At 29.9% G+C, this 22,937-nt stretch overlaps 1 protein-coding gene across 1 annotated transcript in view; it reads right to left on the bottom strand.

The window, feature by feature from the left end:
- LOC106793750 (hypoxia-inducible factor 1-alpha) overlaps positions 1 to 22,937 on the bottom strand; it is a 43,447-nt gene that overhangs the window by 8,394 nt on the left and 12,116 nt on the right. The window contains exons 2-7 of the mRNA XM_014760929.1: positions 21,040 to 21,227; positions 20,674 to 20,822; positions 19,501 to 19,686; positions 19,121 to 19,368; positions 18,858 to 18,964; positions 17,590 to 17,737 (exon numbers count right to left, since the gene is read on the bottom strand). Of these exons, the coding sequence (XP_014616415.1) occupies positions 17,590 to 17,737; positions 18,858 to 18,964; positions 19,121 to 19,368; positions 19,501 to 19,686; positions 20,674 to 20,822; positions 21,040 to 21,227 (1,026 nt within the window). The remainder of the gene's footprint in view (positions 1 to 17,589; positions 17,738 to 18,857; positions 18,965 to 19,120; positions 19,369 to 19,500; positions 19,687 to 20,673; positions 20,823 to 21,039; positions 21,228 to 22,937) is intronic.

Here is a 22,937-nt window from a genome sequence, read left to right as displayed (position 1 = left end):
TTTTTGATAATTTCTTATTAACTTTCCCCCTTTATATAATTTTCATTAGTATGGGTCAAGGAAGATGAAAATTAAAATAAAAAAAAAACAAAATAAAATTTCGTTAGGAGGAAGGATCCAACATTGAAAGCACGAGCACGCGTATCGGATAAGCGATCGGCCTTAATTCAGTCCCCGATTGCAAGTCGAATACCGTACGATTTGAAATAGCTCGAAGTGGGGTTATCGAGGAAGGGTCGAGGCCTCCAACTTTAAGGCCGTCGTAACTTCAATCGATCAACGTTACTGATCTCTGACGATATATACTCATACATTCATCTACATACATACACACACACATATATATATATATTAAAGTAAAATCGAACGTTGGATTTAAGTCTCTTGCGAAATGATGTATATAATACAGTATCGAGTAATCGATTTCTATATTATTATTTCATCTATTATTATATTATCTAAATATTATCTCGTAAACAATAAGTCAAAACAAATGAGGGAATTGATTAATGATTACAGCAGGGTAAGGAAGGAAGGGGGGTAATCTTGTATTCCTAGAAATTATTTATATCTTTATGATATATATATATATAAAAGGGTTGAAGCAAATAGCAATGAGGATATTCTCGTTAACATAATACTCGATCGTCACTTTTCGTCAAATATATATTTAAAAAAAAAAAACAAAAAGGGTTGAAGCAAATAGCAATGAGAATTTTTTTTCTCGCTAACATAAGAGAGAATTCGATCGTCACTGTTCGCCAAACGTCCAAAGCATCGTATCGTAACGCTTATGTTACGAAGCGAACGCTAACTGCCCGTAACCAGTCACAACGGCTCGGTAATAGCCTTAAATTAACCAGCGGGGGCCCCAAATGTGTGGCATGTACGTGTGAACCGACGCATGCAAAAATCACGTATATATATATATATGCTTATGTACGTAAGTAGTATATGTGTAGATACGTACTCTATGTACTTCTTTTTCTTTTTATATATATGTATATATGTATTACTAGATACCAACAACATTGTAAGAGTGCCCTATGTAATGTATTACATGTTACATGTTGTGTATTATACTATACTCCGGACGTTAGGTACAGCAGCCTCCTGTTGCGCGTCTCTAGTGAAAACGTTCATGATTACGAGTTATCTTTATCAAATAGAGAGAGAGAGAGAGAGAGAGAAAGTATTCTAATACGTTTGAAATCATTAGTTCGTGTACGACTATCGTGCATGTTTTCTGTGAAACACGTGTATCTCATATTTTTCTTATTTCTTATCAAAGATTTTCTATTAATAATAAGTGGTTACATTTATGAAATTAATGTTAAATATGCTATTGTATAAAAGACAAAAACAAGGATGGTCTTGAAAAATTTTTTTCCATACTAATCTTGTCTTTGAATACTGTTGATTTATTCGAATATAAATGATATGATATAATAATTCTATATTTAAAAAAAAAAAAAAAAAATATCATTCGTATTTGTCAAACGTCAAATTAACATACTTTATGTTATTTATATTTTATGCTTGCCAATTGTTACAAATACGATCGATCAAATAGTACGACGAGTGATTTTAGTCTAACCGTAATTCGACAACGATAATCACTGATAAAAGATCAGCTTGCTATTCTAACGTCATTCAGTATACACGTATTACGTATATATTAGTATATGTAAATATATATTTATATATATATATATATATATATATGTTTCTGTGTATCGTACTATCGATTCATCGTAACTGCTTCGATAATAACCAATAAAGTAATAATATACATATATTACATATGCACTTATGATATGCAGTTTAGTTTAGTTTATACGAGACTATCTACACAATTTCAAAATTTTCCTATAACATTTGTTAATGTTTATCTTATTAAACTATTGTTATCATTTAACATATTTGCAATTTAACGAAAAGTTTTAATAATCATTTGTAACACAAATATATCTTACATTATAATTAATAAATTACATTTAAAAAAACACATCATTTAAGAGAATACGAAAGAAAATTAATTTAAACGTCCTTGGATTCTATCATCGAGAGATCTCGTTTAACTCGTCTTTATGTGCTTACTTATTAGGATTCTTGGATTCGTTAATGAATAAATTTAAAAAAGCTTCCATCCAAAAGCGAATTCTTCATCTTTTTTTACAATTCTTAAATTCTTTCTTTATCTTCTTTGTTTTTTCTTTCTTTTTTATTAAATATTAACAACACGATCACTGATCCCAAGGATCGCATACGTAATTCCTTTTAACGAATTATTTTAATCGATTGACAATCGGCATTTCATTCTTTCACAATGTACAAATAAAATAAGAATATTCTTGCGAATTTAGAGAGAAAAAATATTTTATAACGACGACGAAATTCATTTACATATACAAATATGAAGAACTTGCGATAGGATGAGTATGACGTAAAACATGTTTTGCAAAACTCGTGGATGGACAATGAATTAAAAAAAAAAAGAAGAAAGAAAAAACATGAAAGAAAAGAAACAAAAATAATATTAGATAACACGAGTAGCTAGCCAGAAGTCACATTTGAATTTACCAATATAATAGTTCCATCCAAAAAAAAAAAAAAATTAAAAGGAAGAAAAAAAGTTGATGAAGTGATTTCTGGGTGGTCATAGGAAAAGTAATATTGGTGCGATAAAAAGGGGTAAAAAAAAATTCAAGAGGAAAGTTTATTGAGAATCTCTCTCTCTCTCTCTCTCTCTCTCTCTCTCTCTCTCTCTCTCTCTCTCTCTCTCTCTTTCTCATCATGTTGGTATGAGATTCGTAAGCGTTAGGTGCAAGATAAATATGCGGCCGGTATTGGTAAAAATAGAGTGACGGCCGAGTTACTTGTGCAATCAAACACGTGGGATCTTTACCCTCTCCCTCGATGTCTTTAAAAACCCTCCCCAATCGTACTAGATAATTTTTACTTTTCTTTTTGCTTCAGTAAACATCAACCGAAACGTTCATTTTCGTATACGTGCGTGCATAGGTTCGTTGAACTACGTTATAAAATTATCGAAAGGTTTTAAACTATTCTGTATGATATTTTAAAACGAAATTGGGATGGTGAGGGAGAGGGAGAGGGGGAGATGTGAGATAAACAAAATGATGATTAAAAGTTTATGAATATGATATATCTATTATCAAGAAACTATTGTAACAACGAGATCTTTCCGATTCTTTGTGATTTTTATCTAACTTTTGTATTAATTATAAATAATTTGCAATTAAGAAAAATGAAATGATAATGAACGGTCGTGAATTTAAATGTGATTTATATATTATTGAGATATATCTCTTTTGCAAACAATTTAAATTTAATCGATATTAAAGAAATTAATGATGGATACGTACATTGAGATTCTTTGATTTTGCAATAGTTTTGTTTCCATCGATCATGATGTATAATCTTGAAAAAAATTTTAACGAGGATCATTACATGCAAGTATTTGATGTTATAAAATAGCTTTACGATTCTTGAAAAAGCTTACTAGCGTGGGAGTTGACTCGTAAATATTACGTTTTGCGAAACAGAAGCTGTGTCTTTTTCCTTGCCAAAGAATCGAATAACATTTTATGTAAATATATTGTATTATGGCGATAATGTTCTTCTTGTTTACGAAGAATTTAAAACTCCTTTTGCACGTGAGACGAGTTTTGTAATTTACATTAAACTTTGTCGTGTCACCGTTTAATCGAACAAATCTATCGATAATAATCGGCCGATTTTATTCGAATAATATAATATAAACGCACACGCACATGGGGTATTAAACATCGTAACGAGAAAGTTTATCACTTTCGGTCAAAAGTTTCCAAATATATCTCACGCGCGTACAGTTATTAGATAAATTACAAGTTTTTTTTTTTTTTTTTTTTTTTTTTTTTTTTTATTGTGGAGTCGTAGTTTTCTCTTCAAATTCTTTCACTCTTAACGAATAATTATCATTCTTGCTTACTTGAATGATTTTTAAAACAAATTATATTAGAAAAATTATCCAAATTTTTGTTGACCATTAATTCATCGATATAACGATATATACGAAATATAAGATTGGAAAAACATATATATAATTGACAATATATGATGGAAAAATCCAATTAAAATAATTGCAAATATTTTTCAATCGAAATGAAATATTCATTACGAGTCTGTAGGTTTAACGTCATTTGCATATATTTCAATCGCATAACACGAATGGATAAATTACGAAACAGTCCATTGTTAAAGTTAAATCGAAATGTGAATCGATAGTACTTTCTCTTCCTCTCTCTCTCTCTCTCTCTCTCTCTCTTTCTCTCCCTCTCTCTTCTCCCCACCCTTTCTTCTCTCTCCTTTATTATATCTTAGTTTAATCGAATCCGTTTATCTTTCTAAAAACCTTGTCATCCGTCCAATCGCGAGGATCAGCTGGCTCTGTCGTAAATATGACGAGTAAATAAATGTGCGAAACGCGTTGAGCGCGTGCGCGGCTCATTGGAAAGGAAAACACACAGAAAGGCGATGATATAACACGAGCAGCCAACGAGTTCATCTTTATTATCGTGTGTACGTAGATAATAAAAAATTTGTGTGTTCTCTCAAAAGGAAGGAAAATTAATGAACATATAAATAGATCCTAGTTACGCTAATACGATTATTCGTATTTTTCACTTGTTTTTTTTTTTTCTTTAAATACGAATATAGAAATTTATATTCTATATATATTTGTGTAAGTGTAGATAAATATTTATGCATATAAGTAAATTAATATGTAATAAACGGTACTTCGATTTGTTTGAATATTTTTTCACGGTAAAATCAAAAAATATATATTACTATTATTATTATTATTATTATTATTATTATATAAAATAAAATAAAAGGAAGCGTTTCACTTACAAAAATAAAAACGCACACTTCTTCTCTTTAACACTTCTATCTGTTTATCCTTCAGAATTTGTCTTTATATCTATCCATCTAACTATTTATCTTATTTATCTATATATCTACCTATCTATCTTATTTCTCTCTCTCTCTTTCTTTCTCTCTTTCTTTCTCTGTTTCGTTCTATATTTCGAACGTCAGAGCCGAGGCTAGCTAGCAATAATATCGTAATACCCAGTTGTCTCGAGATCACGAGGAGTAAAGAGGTTACACGTTCGCACACATCTTTAGCAAAAGTTTGCCTCCTCCCCCCCGAAGAGAGAAGTTCATCGTTCCACGCGCTTGTCTCTTTCGATTTAGCACTAACACGTCCGTGTTATGTAATCACGGCAAGAAGGAAAACTTCTTCTCCACCACGACGATAGAAAATCTGTTGTTCCTCTTTCTTTTCCACTACCGCAACCACCACCACCACCATCACCAGTACAACCAGTATCACCAATACTACCACCACCCACCACCTTTCTTCTTATCCACCACCTCATCCACCTCCTTATCTTTGTCTACTATTATTATTACCACCACTACTACTACTACTACCACCACCACCACAACCACCACTTTCTTCTTCTCTTCCTCCTATCGTTTTCCTTTTATCCAATGTACAGCAGCAGCAGCAGCAACAACAACAACAATAACGAATAAATATTTCGTTGTCGTACAATGATACCAAACCAATGTATATTTCTTTTTCCTCGTTGTAACATAAGTAGAATAATTTCTTCATCGACATTTAAGAAAAATATTTAATCCTTCTTACGACGACAGTCCAAGAATGTCTAATAGTAATGTCAACAAAAATAATTAACACCGTGAATAATGAACACATTTTAGCAATGCTAATTTCCTTATGTAAATGAATCTCTAATAACCGTGCGTTAATGTTTGAGTAAAATAAAATAAAAAAAAAAAAAAAAATTAAAGAAAAAAAAAAAAAGAGGTATCTTTACGCCTTTACAAATTTATATTCTCCTCGTCGTGTTTCAGTACAAAAAAACAACTAATAAATTATCTTATTTCTCTCCCTCTCTCTTTCTAAATAATTTTGATGAAGTTGTTTATCCATGTTTTTTCTTTTGTCCTTTTTGGCTTACTACTTCTTCGAGTTATTATTTCTCTTCGAGTTCTTTTTCTTTTTTTTTTTTTCCTTTTTTTCGTAACGAGAGTAAAAATGAATACGTTCGAAACCGCGCGTCTCTGGCAGTGGCACTGGGCAACACTTGCCATCCAAGATAGACGCACACATCGCGCCATTACCACCTCCACCGAGTTAAAATCCACCTCCCCACCGAGTAAAATAAGCCACCTCCACTAAAACCACTTCTTTACTCCGCTACGTGGCGGCACGCGCTTTCTATGCGTGTTTCTTGGTTTATCACTCTCTCTCTCTCTCTCTCTTTCTATTTCTCTCTCTCTCTCTCTCTTTCTATTTCTCTCTCTCTCTCTCTCTCTCTCTTTCTCTCTCTCTTTCTCTCTCCCCGTCTTTTGATCTTACTCTCATTCCATTTCTATCTTACGATATAAGTAAATACGAGAGGAGGATCCCTGTGTAAGAGTTGGTTGCATCCGCCGTTGCAATAGTTATTCATGCTACGTCGACGGCAAGCACGCGCGTATTTTTGATCACGAAAAACAACAATTAACTATCGTTTTCCTTCTTTGACGACAACGATAATAATCATCGAAATTAATTATTTGGTAATAATTTGTGATTCGTTTTATTGATTAAAAAGTATGCAATTTTATTTTCTTTCTGTTTTACTTGTAAAAAATAAAAAAAAAAAGAAGAAAGTTTCGTTTACGTTTTGGTATATATAAGTTACTTTTTTAAATATAATACTTTTTGGTTTTATTTCCTTTGGTTTTTACTTTCTGTTTTAAATATTATTCTCGTGAATTATATTTTATGAGCTCGCGTGATCCGTGCATATATGAATTCGCGTTTTAAGGATAAATAATGATTATAATTTGACGTGCTTATCAAATTATTTTTCTTATCGATAAATTTACATACGCTTTTTAATGACTGACAACGATTGATGAGAAAATTTTGAAAAAGTTACGATTACGATATATTGTTTTAATGATTATACAAAATTATTATCATTATTACGATTTTCTATAAATATTCAAATACATTTTTTATTACGTGAGTTCAAATGATCGAATCTTGTAATTTGTAAAAAAAGAAATGCGGTAAAATCGCATAAAATGTGCATTATTAATTTCTATATATATATATATATATAAATGAAAGAAAATATTTTGTTCACGATTTAATTGGACTATATTGGAATATATGATTGTTTTAAATTGTCATTTGACAACTCACGATAAACATAGGTATACTCGAAGTGTCGGTAGTCTTAATGTTAATGTTTTTGAGTATTGCAAATATTATACCTGTTATCTTGAACCCTACCTAAACTACAACAACTTGGATAGATATTTCTTTTCGTTTAGATACAATATTTCTGTAATTGGAAAAGGTTCAGCGTCAAAAATCACATGAGCAAGAAAAAAAAAAAAAGATTAAAATGACGAAGATTATTAACAAACATTATTCGAATGTTATAACGGAATAATGATATCATCCATACGTTGAAACATCGCATAATGCGTTCATAAATCTCAACGATTTATGAAACATAAAAAAATAGAATTAACTTCTTTCATCCAACGAGAATCGAAAACAAAAATATACTCCTCCCCCTTCCTCAATATATCTTTTCTGCAATTTTTAACCCCTTGTCTTACAACAACGACGAGTAAAACTCGTGGTAAAAAATTTGGGCCAAAAACAATAAACAGAAGCCTGACTCGTAGGTTCAGTTGTTCTCGATATTTTCTTACTTTAGTGTGTTACGTGTAATTATTATCGTTATTCATTTAATATTTAATTATAATTCTATTTCAATAATTACATATTTTTTTCGTAAGAAATAATTAGTTAATTCGTTAAACGATTATACATTCGTATAAAAATGATATAAAATAGAAAATATTTGACATAAGTACAAAAATTAAACAATTTAAAATCCGTATTTTATATTTATTACAAATATACTTGTCGTCAAGCTTATCTATAATCCTCGTATTGCATTACATAATTCGTGTATCGAATAAATAGTTTGCACTCATTTTAATAACCAAGTTACTCGCGATAATCTCAAGGTTTGACTTGTTCCAAACCTGAACGAATACCAGCGAATGAAAAAAAAAGAAGAAACTTTATATTGAATCACCGCAAACTTAAAAATACACATTCGAGACAGAAAGAAAGAGAAGTGGGGGAAGGTGGAGGTGAGTCATTGAACCAAGATGAAATGGAGGAAAAAAAAGTAACTTAATCGCAGGAAGATATTTGATTTGACTCGATCACGATCGTATCACGATCAAAATTGTACTCGATAAAGAAACGAGGGCGTGAAATAATCACGATGATCGTACTTGGCAATCGATCTATTTCTTTTTCTTTCTTTCTCTCTCTCTCTCTCTCTCTTTATGTTATCGTAACAAACAAAATCAGAGCAATAGAACGTGTCAACGAATTTTTAAATGCTCAACCGATGTCATTTGTGATCTATGACTATCTTTATTATTAGTTAAGAAAAATCTTCTCACCAAATTTTCATTTATTTTAAATCAACTCATGTCCAGTCAATGAGTGTGTGTGTCTGCGTGTGTGTGTTAATGATCTTTTGAAAAAAATATATTTCGAAGACTATACCGTTCTTTTTATTTTTACGATAGCCAGCAATATAAATCGATTATACTTATATTATATGAATCATTGAAAAAGAACGAAGAATTATGACGTAAGAAAAAAAAAAGAAGAAGAAGAAAGGAAAAGAAAACGAAATGATTAAATAAATTATACGTTATGTATGAATTGATTAAATTAACAAATTTTTTAATCGGGTATATAAATTTCAAATTACATCAATAATTCGACCGACAAATCGAATAAACGATAACGATTCGAGAAAGAAATTAATACGATTTTTTTTTTTTTTTTTTAATTTAACCGAAAGAAAATGATTTTTCGTTACCAACCAAACCACGTCATTAGAAATCTTTCTAATTAGGAATAATGACGTGTAATCATTATTATATTTTTTTTGTTATCTTCGACGAAGTGATAAGGTTTGTTAAAAAAAAGAAAATAAATAATTCTCATAAATGCATCACGATGTATCGCGTTTCTCATTGATCTAAGCAAATCATCTCATTTTCTTTTTTAATTATATTCCATTTGAAATAAAGAAATAAATATGTGAATCTGTAAATAAATTCTCTCGTAGATATATTATTTCACACAGCGTTATTACAAATGTAAACGTTATTAATTAAAAACATTCAATCGGAATGGAACACCCTGTATACACGCATACTATAATAAGTGTGTGTCACGGACGTGTAAAGTCTCCAGCACTTGAATTACGATCGATTAACGATACGGAACTACGGTCTACGCGATAAAAATAAAATAAAAATAATAAATCGCGTGAGAGATATTAGAATCGAATGATTTTCACGATTCATTTAACACAAAATTCAACTCTCTTTTTATTTATCTACGTATTTATTACGGATAATATACGAATCGAAAAAAAAATAATGAATTTCTTTTTTCATATTTTCATACATTTTTTTTTATATATCCTTTATTATCTTTTTCTTTTTTTTTTCTTTTTATAAGCTAAGGATTGACTATCGATTGATCAACCTTGGCGGTTTACAACTACGAACTAGATAGTTAACTAAACATCTATAATAACTCACATATCGTGCTGGATGATTAATCGAACTGTATCATTTTTCCCTTTTTCTTTTTTCAATAAAAAAATCAAAGATATAGATTTCGACGAGTGAATTTGTTCTATACTCGAACAAAATGCTTCGATTGCGAGGAAAAATGATTTCTAGATGAGGAAAATTAGATGACAATTTCGGGTCAAAGTTTTACAATCAGAATTGAGATAAGAAAATGAAAAAGAAAATAATTTTCAAATGTAAAATATTATCGATGAGAGTTCGTTGTTATCCGTTTTTTCATTTTATATTTTTCTTTTCTTCTTTTTTCTATTTAATCCTCGACTCGTTCATAACCGAACGAGACACACGTAACGCTCGAAATTATAAGAGAATCCAAGTGGAAACAAAAAAAAAAAAAAAATCAAATTAACTTTATATCATCGTAATAATATTGACATTCAAAAGCTTTTCTTTTTTTTTTTTTTTAAACAGCTGCCGAATAAATGACAACACGTGTCTTTTTCTTTTAACCGTTAACAACCACCATCGTTCGTCATTGACCGACATACAACGAGCATCGTGGAATGCACTGAATTCGACTCTGACAGTCTTCATGAACGATAAACATCGACTGAACTATTCTAAGAACGTGCACGCGAATAACGAAGAAACTTCTACCAGAAGAGAATCTTAAAACAGAATCAAACGAAGTCTATACAAGATTTTTTTTTTCTCCTATGCCTAAAAAAATTTAATCGATTTACACGAATTTGAATGAGTATCAAATTCATACCAAAAAAAAAAAAAAATAATTTAACGAACATTGTGTGCGGCAAGTCGATGATAGTTTAAAAAAAAGAAAATATAATGTTTAAGAGGATCAATCAAAAAGAACAATCATATATTGTTAATAAATAAGGGGAAAAAAAACCAAAGTTATTTTTAATCCCGATTGATATGATTCCTCCTCACAATCATCTTCGTCTGGTTTTTTTTTCCCCATACTTTAATCTTTAAAGATATCCTATACGCTTCGCTACCAATCCTTATGCAATCAATCTGGTTAATATATCAAGGTCGCGCCTATTCACGATTCTTCTTGTTTTCGCGTACGTTTTATCAATTCGTAACGATTCGCCTAAGTTCGACTATGTTCGACTCTGACACGCCGAGAATTTGAACTAAAACGTTCCAACACATTTTTTGTTCTGTTAATAATTATCTTTCATTTATCTACAAACGAATAGATATTGTAAATAAACTCAAATTGTCGTTCGTTCAAAAATGATCGAGTTAATAAAGAAGAAAATCTTTAAAGTAATATTTAAGTTAGATATGAATCGTTCGGAAACAAATTGACACGGTTTAATTAAAAAACAAAAAAAAAAGAATAATTGAGAAAATTAATATCTTGCAATAAATCGGATTTTTTTTTTTCAAATTTTAGTTTCTTAAACTCATCAGAAAATTATGTTAAGTATTTTTCTTTTTTTTTTTTCAAAAGATATAATATGCAACAAAACAAGCCATGTACGTGGATGTGCAAATAAAATTATTGGACTAATGACAATATCATAAATACTTGAAGACTTAAATCATTTGAATAGCTGAAAATGATAGAACAAAAAAAACAACGAGTAAATCAATGAATAATTAAAAACAATATTATTAGTCCCATTAAAAATTTACAAGAAAAAACAATCGGAAAAAACGTACATTAAACTGAAGCAAATTTCGTATATAAAATTGAAGATCGTAAAACGTTTCGTTAATCGGGTCGAGATCAAGAACGTGCAAAAGCAACAACGTGCACCGGGGCCGATGTTTATTTTGAGAAAAGGAGACACGATTGCATATAATCATCATCGCACACACTCGTTGCTTACATATTACCAATAGAAATTTCGTTAAATTATATGAATAAGAAACAAAATTTCAAGATATAAACTTAGAAGAAGAAAAAAAAATAAAAAAAGGGGTTAAAACCGAAAACGAAAGTATCGTTGTTACGTGAAACTTAATCCGAAGGAAATTTTTTCTTTGCCAGAAAGAAAAAGAAAATATAAAACATGAAATAAGAAAAAAAATCTCTCTCTCTCTCTCTCTCTCTCTCTCTCGTTCTATCTTAACAATTTTTCATTCTTCAATGTGTTTTTTCCTTCGAACAACACCAACGAAGTCGTCGTCTTTTAATTTACCACAGACTTCCGTCAAATTCTCATTTCGTTCCAACGATCTAACACCCACGCATTCACGTTTATCGAATTCAACCAATGCGATATTATATCTAAAAAGAAAAGGAGGGTACAATGGGGAAGGGGGAGGGAGAAAGAAAGAGAAGAAAGGGAGAGAGATGATCTCTTCCTATGTATTTTTGTTTGTTTGTTTCTCTATCTTTCTTATGTTAGACAGGAAGTCACGCTCGTTGCAGATTTACACGTATACTATTCAGCAAAAGCAGCCGTGTTGCTGTTACTGTCAAGATATCGAGATACTCGGTATATATAAAATCTCAGACGATGAAAGAACGGAAGTAACTTGGCTAAAAAAAAAAAAAAAGAAAAAAAAAAATTAAAAAAAGAAGGAACAGAGAGAGAGAGAGATATATATATTCGAATATCGTATTTCGTCGTCACCGTGTATATATTCATACCTATGATAGTATATACGCACGTATCCTTTGCGTTCCGAAGAGAAACTCGTTCGCATGAAGCTTACAATCCAGCTTGACGTTATAAACAAGACTTTCAATCTCTTATGCGTGTTAACATTTCTACGAAGAGAATCATCAACTTTTTCTTATCAATCTATGTAGGTAAGACGACACAACTTGCTTTATTACTGTTAAGATTTTGCGATAATATCGAACTCTTACGTTACAAGGAACAATATTTAACTTTTTGCGCAACAATTATTACGATTAGAAAATAATATTTAATAAATAAATAATATTATATTATCGGATTAATCCTTCGATTTTTTTCTCGTGTTAGGTTTATAATATATATATATATAGGTATATAAGTATCATATAATAAGTCACAGAGGATTATTCGTATCCGATCGTACTTTAAATTTGAAATAATTGATATTTGTTAGTAATGCAAAGTATTTATATAAATTCATATAAATAATAAATTTATTTTTATTTCTTGTTTTTAGAATTATTCGACTTTTGAATTTTGATATGAATTATATTGTAAAAGAATATTATACTGTTTCAGAGAAATGTAATTTTATTTAAATGATTAATAATTGATCTAACAAAAATATTTGTGTATCTATGTAAGATATATTAAAAATAAAATGATTATTTTTCTAAGTATTACTCGTTTGATCTTGCATCTTGCAATGTTTTTTGGAACGATTGAACGTATCTTTCGAGAGACTAATGTAAATGATGCCTTATCAGTTATGTCCAATTTTACATCTCTTATAATGAAATACTTTTTTTCATTTTCTTTTGTATAATAAAATTTAGAATTAATTTTAAAAGTTTAATAATTATTAATATATGTTTCTCTGTGCATATATAAGAATTTGGAAAAAAATATTGATTGTTTTAAATTGATAGTAGGGGGGATAAGAATACGTATACTCTTTAAACACACATTGTATATACGTATATAATTAATACCTACAATCGTATTCGAAATTGTTTCTATTCTTATTACAATAGATCGTTCAAAGAATTGATAATGCAACATATTGATAACAAAGTTTCACGTTCATGTTTTTTTTTTTTTTTTTTTTTTTTCAAATAATTTACTTCGCTTATGATTGAGGAAAAGAAAACTAATAAATACGATCGCAATCTAATGTATACATATATCTACACATTCAGATGATACATACATACATATATAAATATACTTAACACACGTATCTCCTATTGTTAATTTCTTCGATTAGATCAATTCTAAATATCATTAGAATACCATCAAGTATAAATAGATACCTAACGTCATATCAGTCGCAAAAATAAGAAAACAAAATGAATTAATTCTATATAAAATCAATTAACACACAAACAATAATATGTGTTACAATAAACGAAAATACGTGTAAGACGTTCGAAGAAAAGAAAAAAAAAAAGAAAAAAGGAACGTATGCGTGTTTGCTAAAAGAAAAAGGAAAAAAAGAAAAAAAATAAAACCGTTCGCTAGAAAATGCGATTAAGAGGAAACTAATTACATCCTGCTGCTCGGTAAAAGAGAACAATGTTAGAGAAGAAGAAAAAAAGAATCATCATTGGGATAAAAATGGATATATACGTACGAGTTATCTATCTATATATATATTACGTCACGCGAGTTTAAATATACGACACTCAATTATGATTTTATTTTCTTAACTCCGAACAACGTCTACGTCGTGAAGTATTTTCTTCCTCTTCTTCTTCTTATTCTTCTTTTTTTATTATTTTTCATTCGATAAATTAGAAATATTCGTGAAAAGAAAAGGAAAAAACAAGAGAGAGGGTGTGCGTGGAGGGGGGTGGGGGAGGGGTGGGAAAAAAAATAAAAAAAAAAGAAGAAAAAATAATGGACACGACGACGACGACCAAGGAATCCGAAAAAAATATAAAAAGAGACAACAAAAAAATTGGGGGAAAAAAACCCTTTAAAATAAAATAAGAAAAAAAAAAAAAAATTGTACGTAACTATGGCCGTGACTTTCACCCACGAGAGAGAGGATTTAGCTCTCACTTTCGTTCGGGGTCGCACGTTTCCTCGACTGACGTAGGAAATATCGACGAAGTGTAGGAAAGCCTCCTCCTTCCGGTTGACAGGACGAGAGGAGGAACAGTTTACCCCTCACGCAAGCGCGTTTCTCTTCTCTTTCGAGTTACGAATAAAAAAAGGGAGAGAGAGAGAGAGAGAGAGAAAACAGCATACAACAACCCACCCACGAACTCTTTAAAATCCATCTCTTATTTTGATGATTTTTCAAAAAATTGTTCAATTACTTTGTTTCATAATTACAAGGGGGGAACAATTATACAATGATCGTATAAAAGATTATTATTTAATGAACTAGGATTTGTGGCTGATCGTTCGAAATGTTTTAATAGTTTTTACATATTTTTTCCTTCGAAACTAATTTATATATATATAAGTATATAAAAGTAGATGGAGATTCAATGTTAGAAATTAATAAAATTAATCAATTGTTATACAATATATATTTGGAAATAACGAATGAAGATTTTTTCTTTATTTTTTTCTTCAAAATTTCGTTTAAATTCGACTCGATATTATTTTCGTATAAAACAAAATTAACAATATAAAAAGAAAGAAGAAATATTGAAGATTATATATTTTTGTTAGTCGCAATCTCGGATTTATATGGACGTAAAATCGAAAGATGAAAACAAAAGAATCTGGACCGAGAGAAAAGAAGAAAAGAAGAAAAGAAAAAAAAAAAAGGGTTTGTATCTGACAGGTCTCGCGACGTCAGCTGAAGTTCCGAGTCCCAATGGCTATAAGAATAGCTAGGCTAGCTAGCTAGCTAGCTATTCTATCTAGCTTCGATCTTACATAAGATAAAATAAAACCTCTTCCTCGTCAAAAGGGGGAGGAATAAATGGTGGATGAGATGGAACGTTTGAAAAGGAGAGAGAAAGAGATGACGATGGAAGGAGGGCGGAAAAAAGAAAAAGAAAAAGAAAAAAGAAAAGAAGAAAAGAAAAGAAAGGGGGAATGTAAAGTAAAGCTCGAAATCTTATACGCGCGTGCGCGTAACGAGTGTCACGAAAGAGGGAGAAAATAAAGAAAGAAAGAAAGAGAGAGAGAGAGAGAGAGAGAGAAACACGAAGAACAGAATCCAAAGGGGTTAGTATACTGACGCGAATGTGACTACGAGGGTATAGCCAGAAAAGGGGGCGGTTTTATGTGGGCCACCAGGTTCTACGTCCTCTTCTTCGTCGGCGCGTGTAATGCTCGAAAGTTGAGAGGATCGAAAGAGGAAAAGAGTGGGGGGAGGGTTAGAGAGGGTGGTAGAGGTAAAAGAAAGAGAAAGAGCTTACTAGTGTGTTGAAGGGTGTATTTGTGTGGGTGTGGATGTGGGTGTGTACTGACGGTTATGATGGTGGTAGCTGCGGCGATAACTGAACGTAAGCCATTGGTAGAGAGGGTGGGTAACATTCCGGAACTACTGCGGAGATTAAACGAACCAAGGGGAAGAGTATCCCGAGAGGAGGGGCTTGGTTTTATTTGTTTTCCGATAGTGAAAGTTCCTATGTTCTCTCTTTCTCTCTCTCTCTATCTATCTTTACTATGCACACTATTATTATAGAGTAATACGTTTTATCTAATATAACTGACTGACCTGTGAAAAATCTTGTTTTCATAGAGATATTTCTTTCTATCGTCATTTTTATTTGATTTGATTTTATTTGATTTGGTAGAAAATAAATTGGTTGAAAATATGATTCTATTTGCGAGGTTCCATTCATAAAATGTTGTATTGTAAAAAATAAATATACTTTTAAGAATATTTATGAAATATAGAAAGAAGGATATAACGTTTCTATTAGTATTTTTTCGTTAATTAGTTAGTTAGTTAGTTAGTTCATTCATTCATTTATTCATTCATTTATTCATTCATTTATTCGAAGTTATATTCATGATCGGTTTCAATTAGTCACGCAAGGAAGGTATTGCAAGTTCGACCTAAAATTTATGATATAACTGTATAAAAGCATATCTATTCTATAAGTATGTATGGTGATCGTACATTCGTACAATTGAAAAATCTAAAGGAGAAAGAGATAAAGAATGTTTCTTCCAATCTAGAGTCGTCCAATTTGCAGGATGATACTTGCCTCGTAAAAGAAAGAAGATTATTTCGGCCGAGCTAAGTGTCATCCGGAAAGAAAGAAATGAGAAAATTACACTTGAAAGGGTAGATGTGGGGTGGTAGGAAGAAAAAAAGAAGAAGAAGAAGTGAAGAAGAAGGAAGAAGAAGAAGAAGAAAAAGTAAAATTGACCAATTTTATCTTCGCTGTTCCTTTTATAAATAAAAACAGAGATTGAATTTCAATTAGCATGCATATCATAAACGATCATCTTAATATTGAAATAAAAAAAAATACACTTACCTGGAAAATCATTGCATCGGTATCAAACACGACACAATAAATATTTCAAACCTATTTCTCGGGGGAAAAAAAAAAACAAGATAATAAGAGAATAATAGATAAGTTCAATCTTCAAGAAAAATAATAATCTAAACTTTCCCCCTTAACCCACGTGGTCGATTAATTTCGATATTTTCTTAATCTTAACTAACGTAAGATCATCTTTTTAATTAAATGAATTTATACGTCATGACTCATTATCAGAGTACGAGGAAATCAAAGTGATGCAAGTCAATCGAACGAGCCAAGGTTATTGAACCTTACATACCTTCGATGACGCAATACAGCTTTACATGAGCAAAACTTTTAAAGAAACAAATAAAATTCGAGATTTTTCGTTTAACGAGAATAATTTGAAAACGATATCTATATTATGATCAATCTGTTTTTTCTATGGTCAAACTATAGTCAAACAAAATTATATCGCTAATAATTTTCTAAAATAAATCTACAACTTATTGAAATAACATTTTCAAAATTGCACGAATTTTACGAACATTTTCATTTAAGAAAATTTCATTTCATAATATATTATAACAAGGACGTGATATACTTTCCTTGAATGTTTAATATAATATATACGTACATATTTAAAAATTAATAAGTAATATTTCTACGTGACGTATTAAGGAACAGCGAATTGGTCTGACAATAAGGTCAAAATGATATAAGATTGAAATAAGCTATAAAAAAGTAAAAAGAATATCATTATAAGTCATTGATCCTACCTTATGATGTAATTCACACAGACAACCGAGAGCGGCTTATGTTGTTTAGTACAATGAATAAGGGTAGCTTGTGTGACCACCCATGCATAGCCGCCTTTTTTTCCCAAGAAACGATAAGCCACTGTTTCGCACTGCCCTTTGCTGAACACTGAAACAGTAACGAGGATAATAAGGATCAGTTATTGTGAGATACTCTACGAGGACTCTGAATGGGCTACGAGGTGCAAGCACTTTATATATACGCGCTAGATGCGCTCGTTCTGCGCATTCGTGGCTGATGAAATACCCATGAAATCATTTTTGAATCCTTACTTTGATTTCTTTCTTTTTTTTTTTTTTTTTCTTTTTTCTATCATTTTTGTGCTCATTTCTATTATCCTATTAACATGTTAAAACGCGAATAAAAATCATTCGTCTGATTGTTTTTAAATCATAAAAATATTAAGAAATAAATTTATAAACATATAAAATTGATTGTGACGTTGAACGAATCTTTTATACAAGTTTTTAATTATTTATTTAAAAAAAAATAAAAAAAATAAAAAAACATTACGCCTGAACATAGGTATCACTTTATACTCGGTCGATAATTATGATCGCAACGCCATCTATTAGTAAATAAAATTGATTTAAACCCCTTTCGATAGGCAACACATTATTCTCGATGCGAGTCCGTAAAAATCGGTTATCTATAGTACGGGTTAAAAAAAAAATTATTATCTTACAATTATCGATGAAATATAAATTGATGATGTCTACAGAAATTGGTGTAATATTTAAGTAATAAATAATCACACATGAAAATTAATAATTAATAATTATTTGAAATCAAGCGATATATAAATATAAATTGATGGGTGAGCCACGTGGTACTATGTAATATATTTTTTTTCGAATGATAGGTAATAAAAGTGTCCTTGGAATAGGAAAATAAAAAAAGGAGCATGCATCGTTTGGAGAAAAATCGTTTTATCTCATTCTTCCAGAAGGGTAGGTAGGTAGACATAAACCTAAGAGTCTTTTACTCAAAAGATAGATCATTCGAGATTAGCGAGAACTAACCCCTGGTCACAAAAAAAGTTATACTGCGAATATCGATTTTCGCTTTCGAGTCGATGACCCTAAAAAAGATTTTCTGACCAAATAAAGACAACCATTGGTAATGTAATAAATTCGACGTTTTTTCCAATTCCATTGACATATGAAATTTCGATTTAAAACAAAACAAAAAAAATCATTCGAATGATAAAAGAAAATTAACTACTTACAAGATTTGAATGATTTGTCGAGTGCCAAATTATCGAGAGCATGATGGAACTCGAATACAAATTGTCCTATTAATTCCTCACTGTCCCAACCGAGATATTCCGCTAATCTGTGAAAAAAGAAGAAAATTAAAAATAAAAGTATAAATCTAAGTTCGTTAAATAATCCCATTATAAAGATAATAATTTCAATTTAAGAATGAGTAGGGTCTATTGTTAAAAAAAAAAAAACTAAGAAAAAAGATAAAAAGAAATAATCAACTTACTTTTCATCGGCATAAGTGAATTTCATGTTAAGACTGTATTTCGATAAAAATGTCTGACTTCCTAAAGGTATCTCGATATTACTGGGATGAGGTATAGGACAACCAACTAGAATTAAAGATGGTCCAGTCTCACATTGTATCTCATCGTTGTCCGAGGAAACATCGTTTTCTCCTTGAGATTTCTCAACGTTTACAGAATTGGAATTGGAATCACGGATGTTTATCAAACGGCCAATACAATGGATTACCTGAAGCATTAGGATATCAGTATTACGTTTGAATTATTGAATACGATATGTAATCTCTCTCTTTCAAAATAATATCTTATAATAGAGAGAGAGAGAGGGAGAGAGAGAGAAATTGGGAAAAATTTTCCGTACCTTATAAGAGGCGCTCTTCAAATTAACTTTTCTTCCTTTGCTAGTCAAAGTGCATTTTAATCTTAGAAAAAAGCTGCACGAGCGTTTGTCGTTATCTTCGATAGGCTTCGAAGAAAGACACTCGCGTAATTCTTCGTGATCACATGGATGGCTATACTCATACACGCTTTGCCCCATCATATCCATCTATGTAAGAATAAAAAAGAAAATGTGTGAGAATTATATATATATATGTATTTAATTAATCTATATCATTTATAGTAATAACTGTCTTAATCATCAGTAATAATTTTTATTTTATGTTCTTTCTCAACATAGTTTAATTAATTTTGTATTAATTGATTTATTTTGTAAAATAGATAAATAATTATATCTATAGATTTTATATAAAAATATCGATTATACGAACACACACACACACACGTACACATATGTAAGATACCAAATAAAAAGAAGCACGCTTATTCGATTGAAAACTTATGGTTGATGTTATCGATAAGAATTTACATGCATGACGTGAAACTAGCGACTCGCCAACCAATAGAATATAAAATAAAGTGACAAACGTTGTTGTTTTCTATTTGCGTCATCACTTTTACATATATTACATACATACATACAATGCTGGAAAAACTATATTTAAGTTTTAACACAAATAACATTTTCTTCTAAGATTGTATCTTGAAATTTGTTAAAAGTATAACTTTTTTACCGAATTTTTTTCCAACCAATTTTATTTATCAAGTCTAAAATTAAGTTATACATTAAAAATCGTTGATATTTAATTGGTATACAATTAAGAAAAATAATGAAAAAATAATGAAAAAATAATGAATATTCGTTATTATCTAATAATTATTACTAATTATAAAAGAAATCTCTTTGTTATTTTTTAATCAACATTTAATTTAGCTTTATCATTTACAATGACTCGAGAAATATATTCTATAAAAAAAGAATTAAATAAAAAGAATCATATACACACACACACCCACCACTTTTTACAGATTAATAAAGAATATTATTCTGTATTAATACTCATTGTTGTTCAGCACGGTATGTAATAAAGTGTTTTGTGAATATATAATCTTAAAAAAAAAAAAAAGAAAAAAAGAAAAAAAAAGAAGAAAAAAAAAACAATCTATTAAAAATGAGTAATACGTATGAACGTACCTGCGATACTCCGAGAAAATCGCTTACATTTTCCGATAGATAAACCATGTTTCCATCGTTAGATAATACCAACATGAATCCGTTCAATGCTTCCGGAAAAAATTCATCCAATTTCACTGACGTTTCTGATTTTGCGACTGCGCTTGGTACTGGAGGAAAAAAACAACAGGAAAAGCAAAAATAAAATGAAAGAAATCAAAAATATATGGAAAAGTAAAAAACAGTAATATATCCTAATCGCAAATCTACTTTTTAATTAATAATTAACCAGATATAATGTATGGAAATGAAAAGGTAATGGATTTGAATAAAAAGAAAACATTTATTATTATAAAACAAGAGAAGAAGAATAAAAATAAAACTCACTGGAATCAACGACCGCTCGAACTTTGAGATAAGCAATGGCAAGTCTCATGACACTGGCTTTATCAAGATGAGCTGCCTGGTCTTGTGATATTGGTAATGCAGCAGCAAGTTCCGTAAAAATGTCGGTTTCCTTGCTTCTCCGACATCTTGCTGCGTCACGAGATCGTTCCTTTCTTTTCTCGTTGCTCCTAAAAAATAAAAAACAAATCATACAAATTAAAAAAAAAAAAAAATAGAAGAAGACAAAAAAAAAAAGAGCAAGTAATTTCGTTCGAGTTAAACGAGATCAATCGTTTAAAATTTTGACAAAGATATTACATTATTTTTTTTTTTTCTATTGGTTCACTTATCGTGAATAAACACAATGAAATGTTGCAATTTACGTAATATGTATTTACCACATGCTTTCTTTTTTCTTGTTTATTTATTTAAACTATTGCAATCGTATAGTTGTTCACCGTATTCGCCAATACGAGATACAAACTAATAAAATATATTAAATAAGGGAAGAGTAATAAATTAGTCATGAAATAACTCGAAATGTTTTAACTGGGTAATTCCGAATGGTTTAGCGGTATCGTTGCTAATTCCTTTTATATAGGTAAAGTCCCGTAGTTTTATTTGCATACCTTTTTGAAATCCTACGTAATAAAAACATAAAGTTTCAATATAAACGAATAGTAAATGAATGTAATAATAATTTAAACGAATACCATATTGTACAGGAAAATATACGATGGGAGAGGGGGTGGGATATCTTTTTCTTTTTTGTTACAGTGATGTCAGAATGTTATAGAAATTTATTTACCAATATTTACCCCAGGTAGCGATTGAAATATTTAAATCGAGTCATTTGAGAATTAATAACAAATTCTATATGTAACTTTTTAATCTATTTATAGTTGCGAAAAGGAAAACAAAACCGATGCATAAATCAAAAGTAAAAAGTATTATTTCGTGTGAAAACTAATGCAAATTTGTTTTACAAAAATTTGTAAATAACGTTTAAAAAAAAATGAAGAACAGATAATTACATTTAGATTAATAGATAATTACATAGATGAAGAACACAATATTTTAATAATCTAATAGAAAGATTTAACGATTTTCTTTTTGTGTTTTGTAATAATTTTAATAACTCACTTGGCCTTTTCAAATGATTAACAAACCTTATTTAAATTTCGTCAAAATACATGAATCGTATAAAATTTCCTGACACGTCATAAAGCAACCAATGGTCACGAGTTTGTTATTGCTGATATTGATTCTCATATTTTAACAAACTCGCATACAAAAAAAAAAAAAAAGAAAAAAAAGAAATAAAATCGAAGAAATGCAAAAGAGAAGTTTTTTTTTATGTATAGCCAATGGAAAAATTCCAACCACTTTTCTATCTCTCCCTAAACCATCAATTCTATTTTTCTGAGTTATGCGATATATATTTTAGACCCAACGTACTATAACTAACAGAATAAACTCATGTTCTTTTTTCATTCTCTCTGTCTATCGTCTCAAGGAAAAAAAAAAAAAAATAAAAGGAAAAGAAAATACGTGAAAGAGAATGACATCAATCTTTATGAGGATGAAGAACTCTCACCATAACGTTCTGATATTATCTGCTATCCCGACTTTTATACGTATTTCCGCTGGAGAATACTTTCCTTTTATCTTGGAACACGTTTGACCATAATAAAAACCTAGAGCGTTAGCAAGTTCAAAACACATATAACACATAAATATATTTATAAGAAATTAAATATATATCTATTGCATATATGTATTTATTATTATAAACATAATTATAAAAAAAAATATATGTTCGTATATATATATTTGTTTGTAAATAAAATATAATACTCCATATAAAAAAAAAAAAAAAAAAAAAAAAAGAAAGAAAT

Source organism: Polistes canadensis, unplaced genomic scaffold (genome assembly GCF_001313835.1).
Source record: "Polistes canadensis isolate GaletaPanama2010 unplaced genomic scaffold, ASM131383v1 scaffold_18, whole genome shotgun sequence".
Taxonomy (NCBI): Eukaryota; Metazoa; Arthropoda; class Insecta; order Hymenoptera; family Vespidae; genus Polistes; species Polistes canadensis.
The sequence above is the reverse complement of the archived record's forward strand: the minus strand, read 5'-3'. Positions and strand labels throughout refer to the sequence as shown.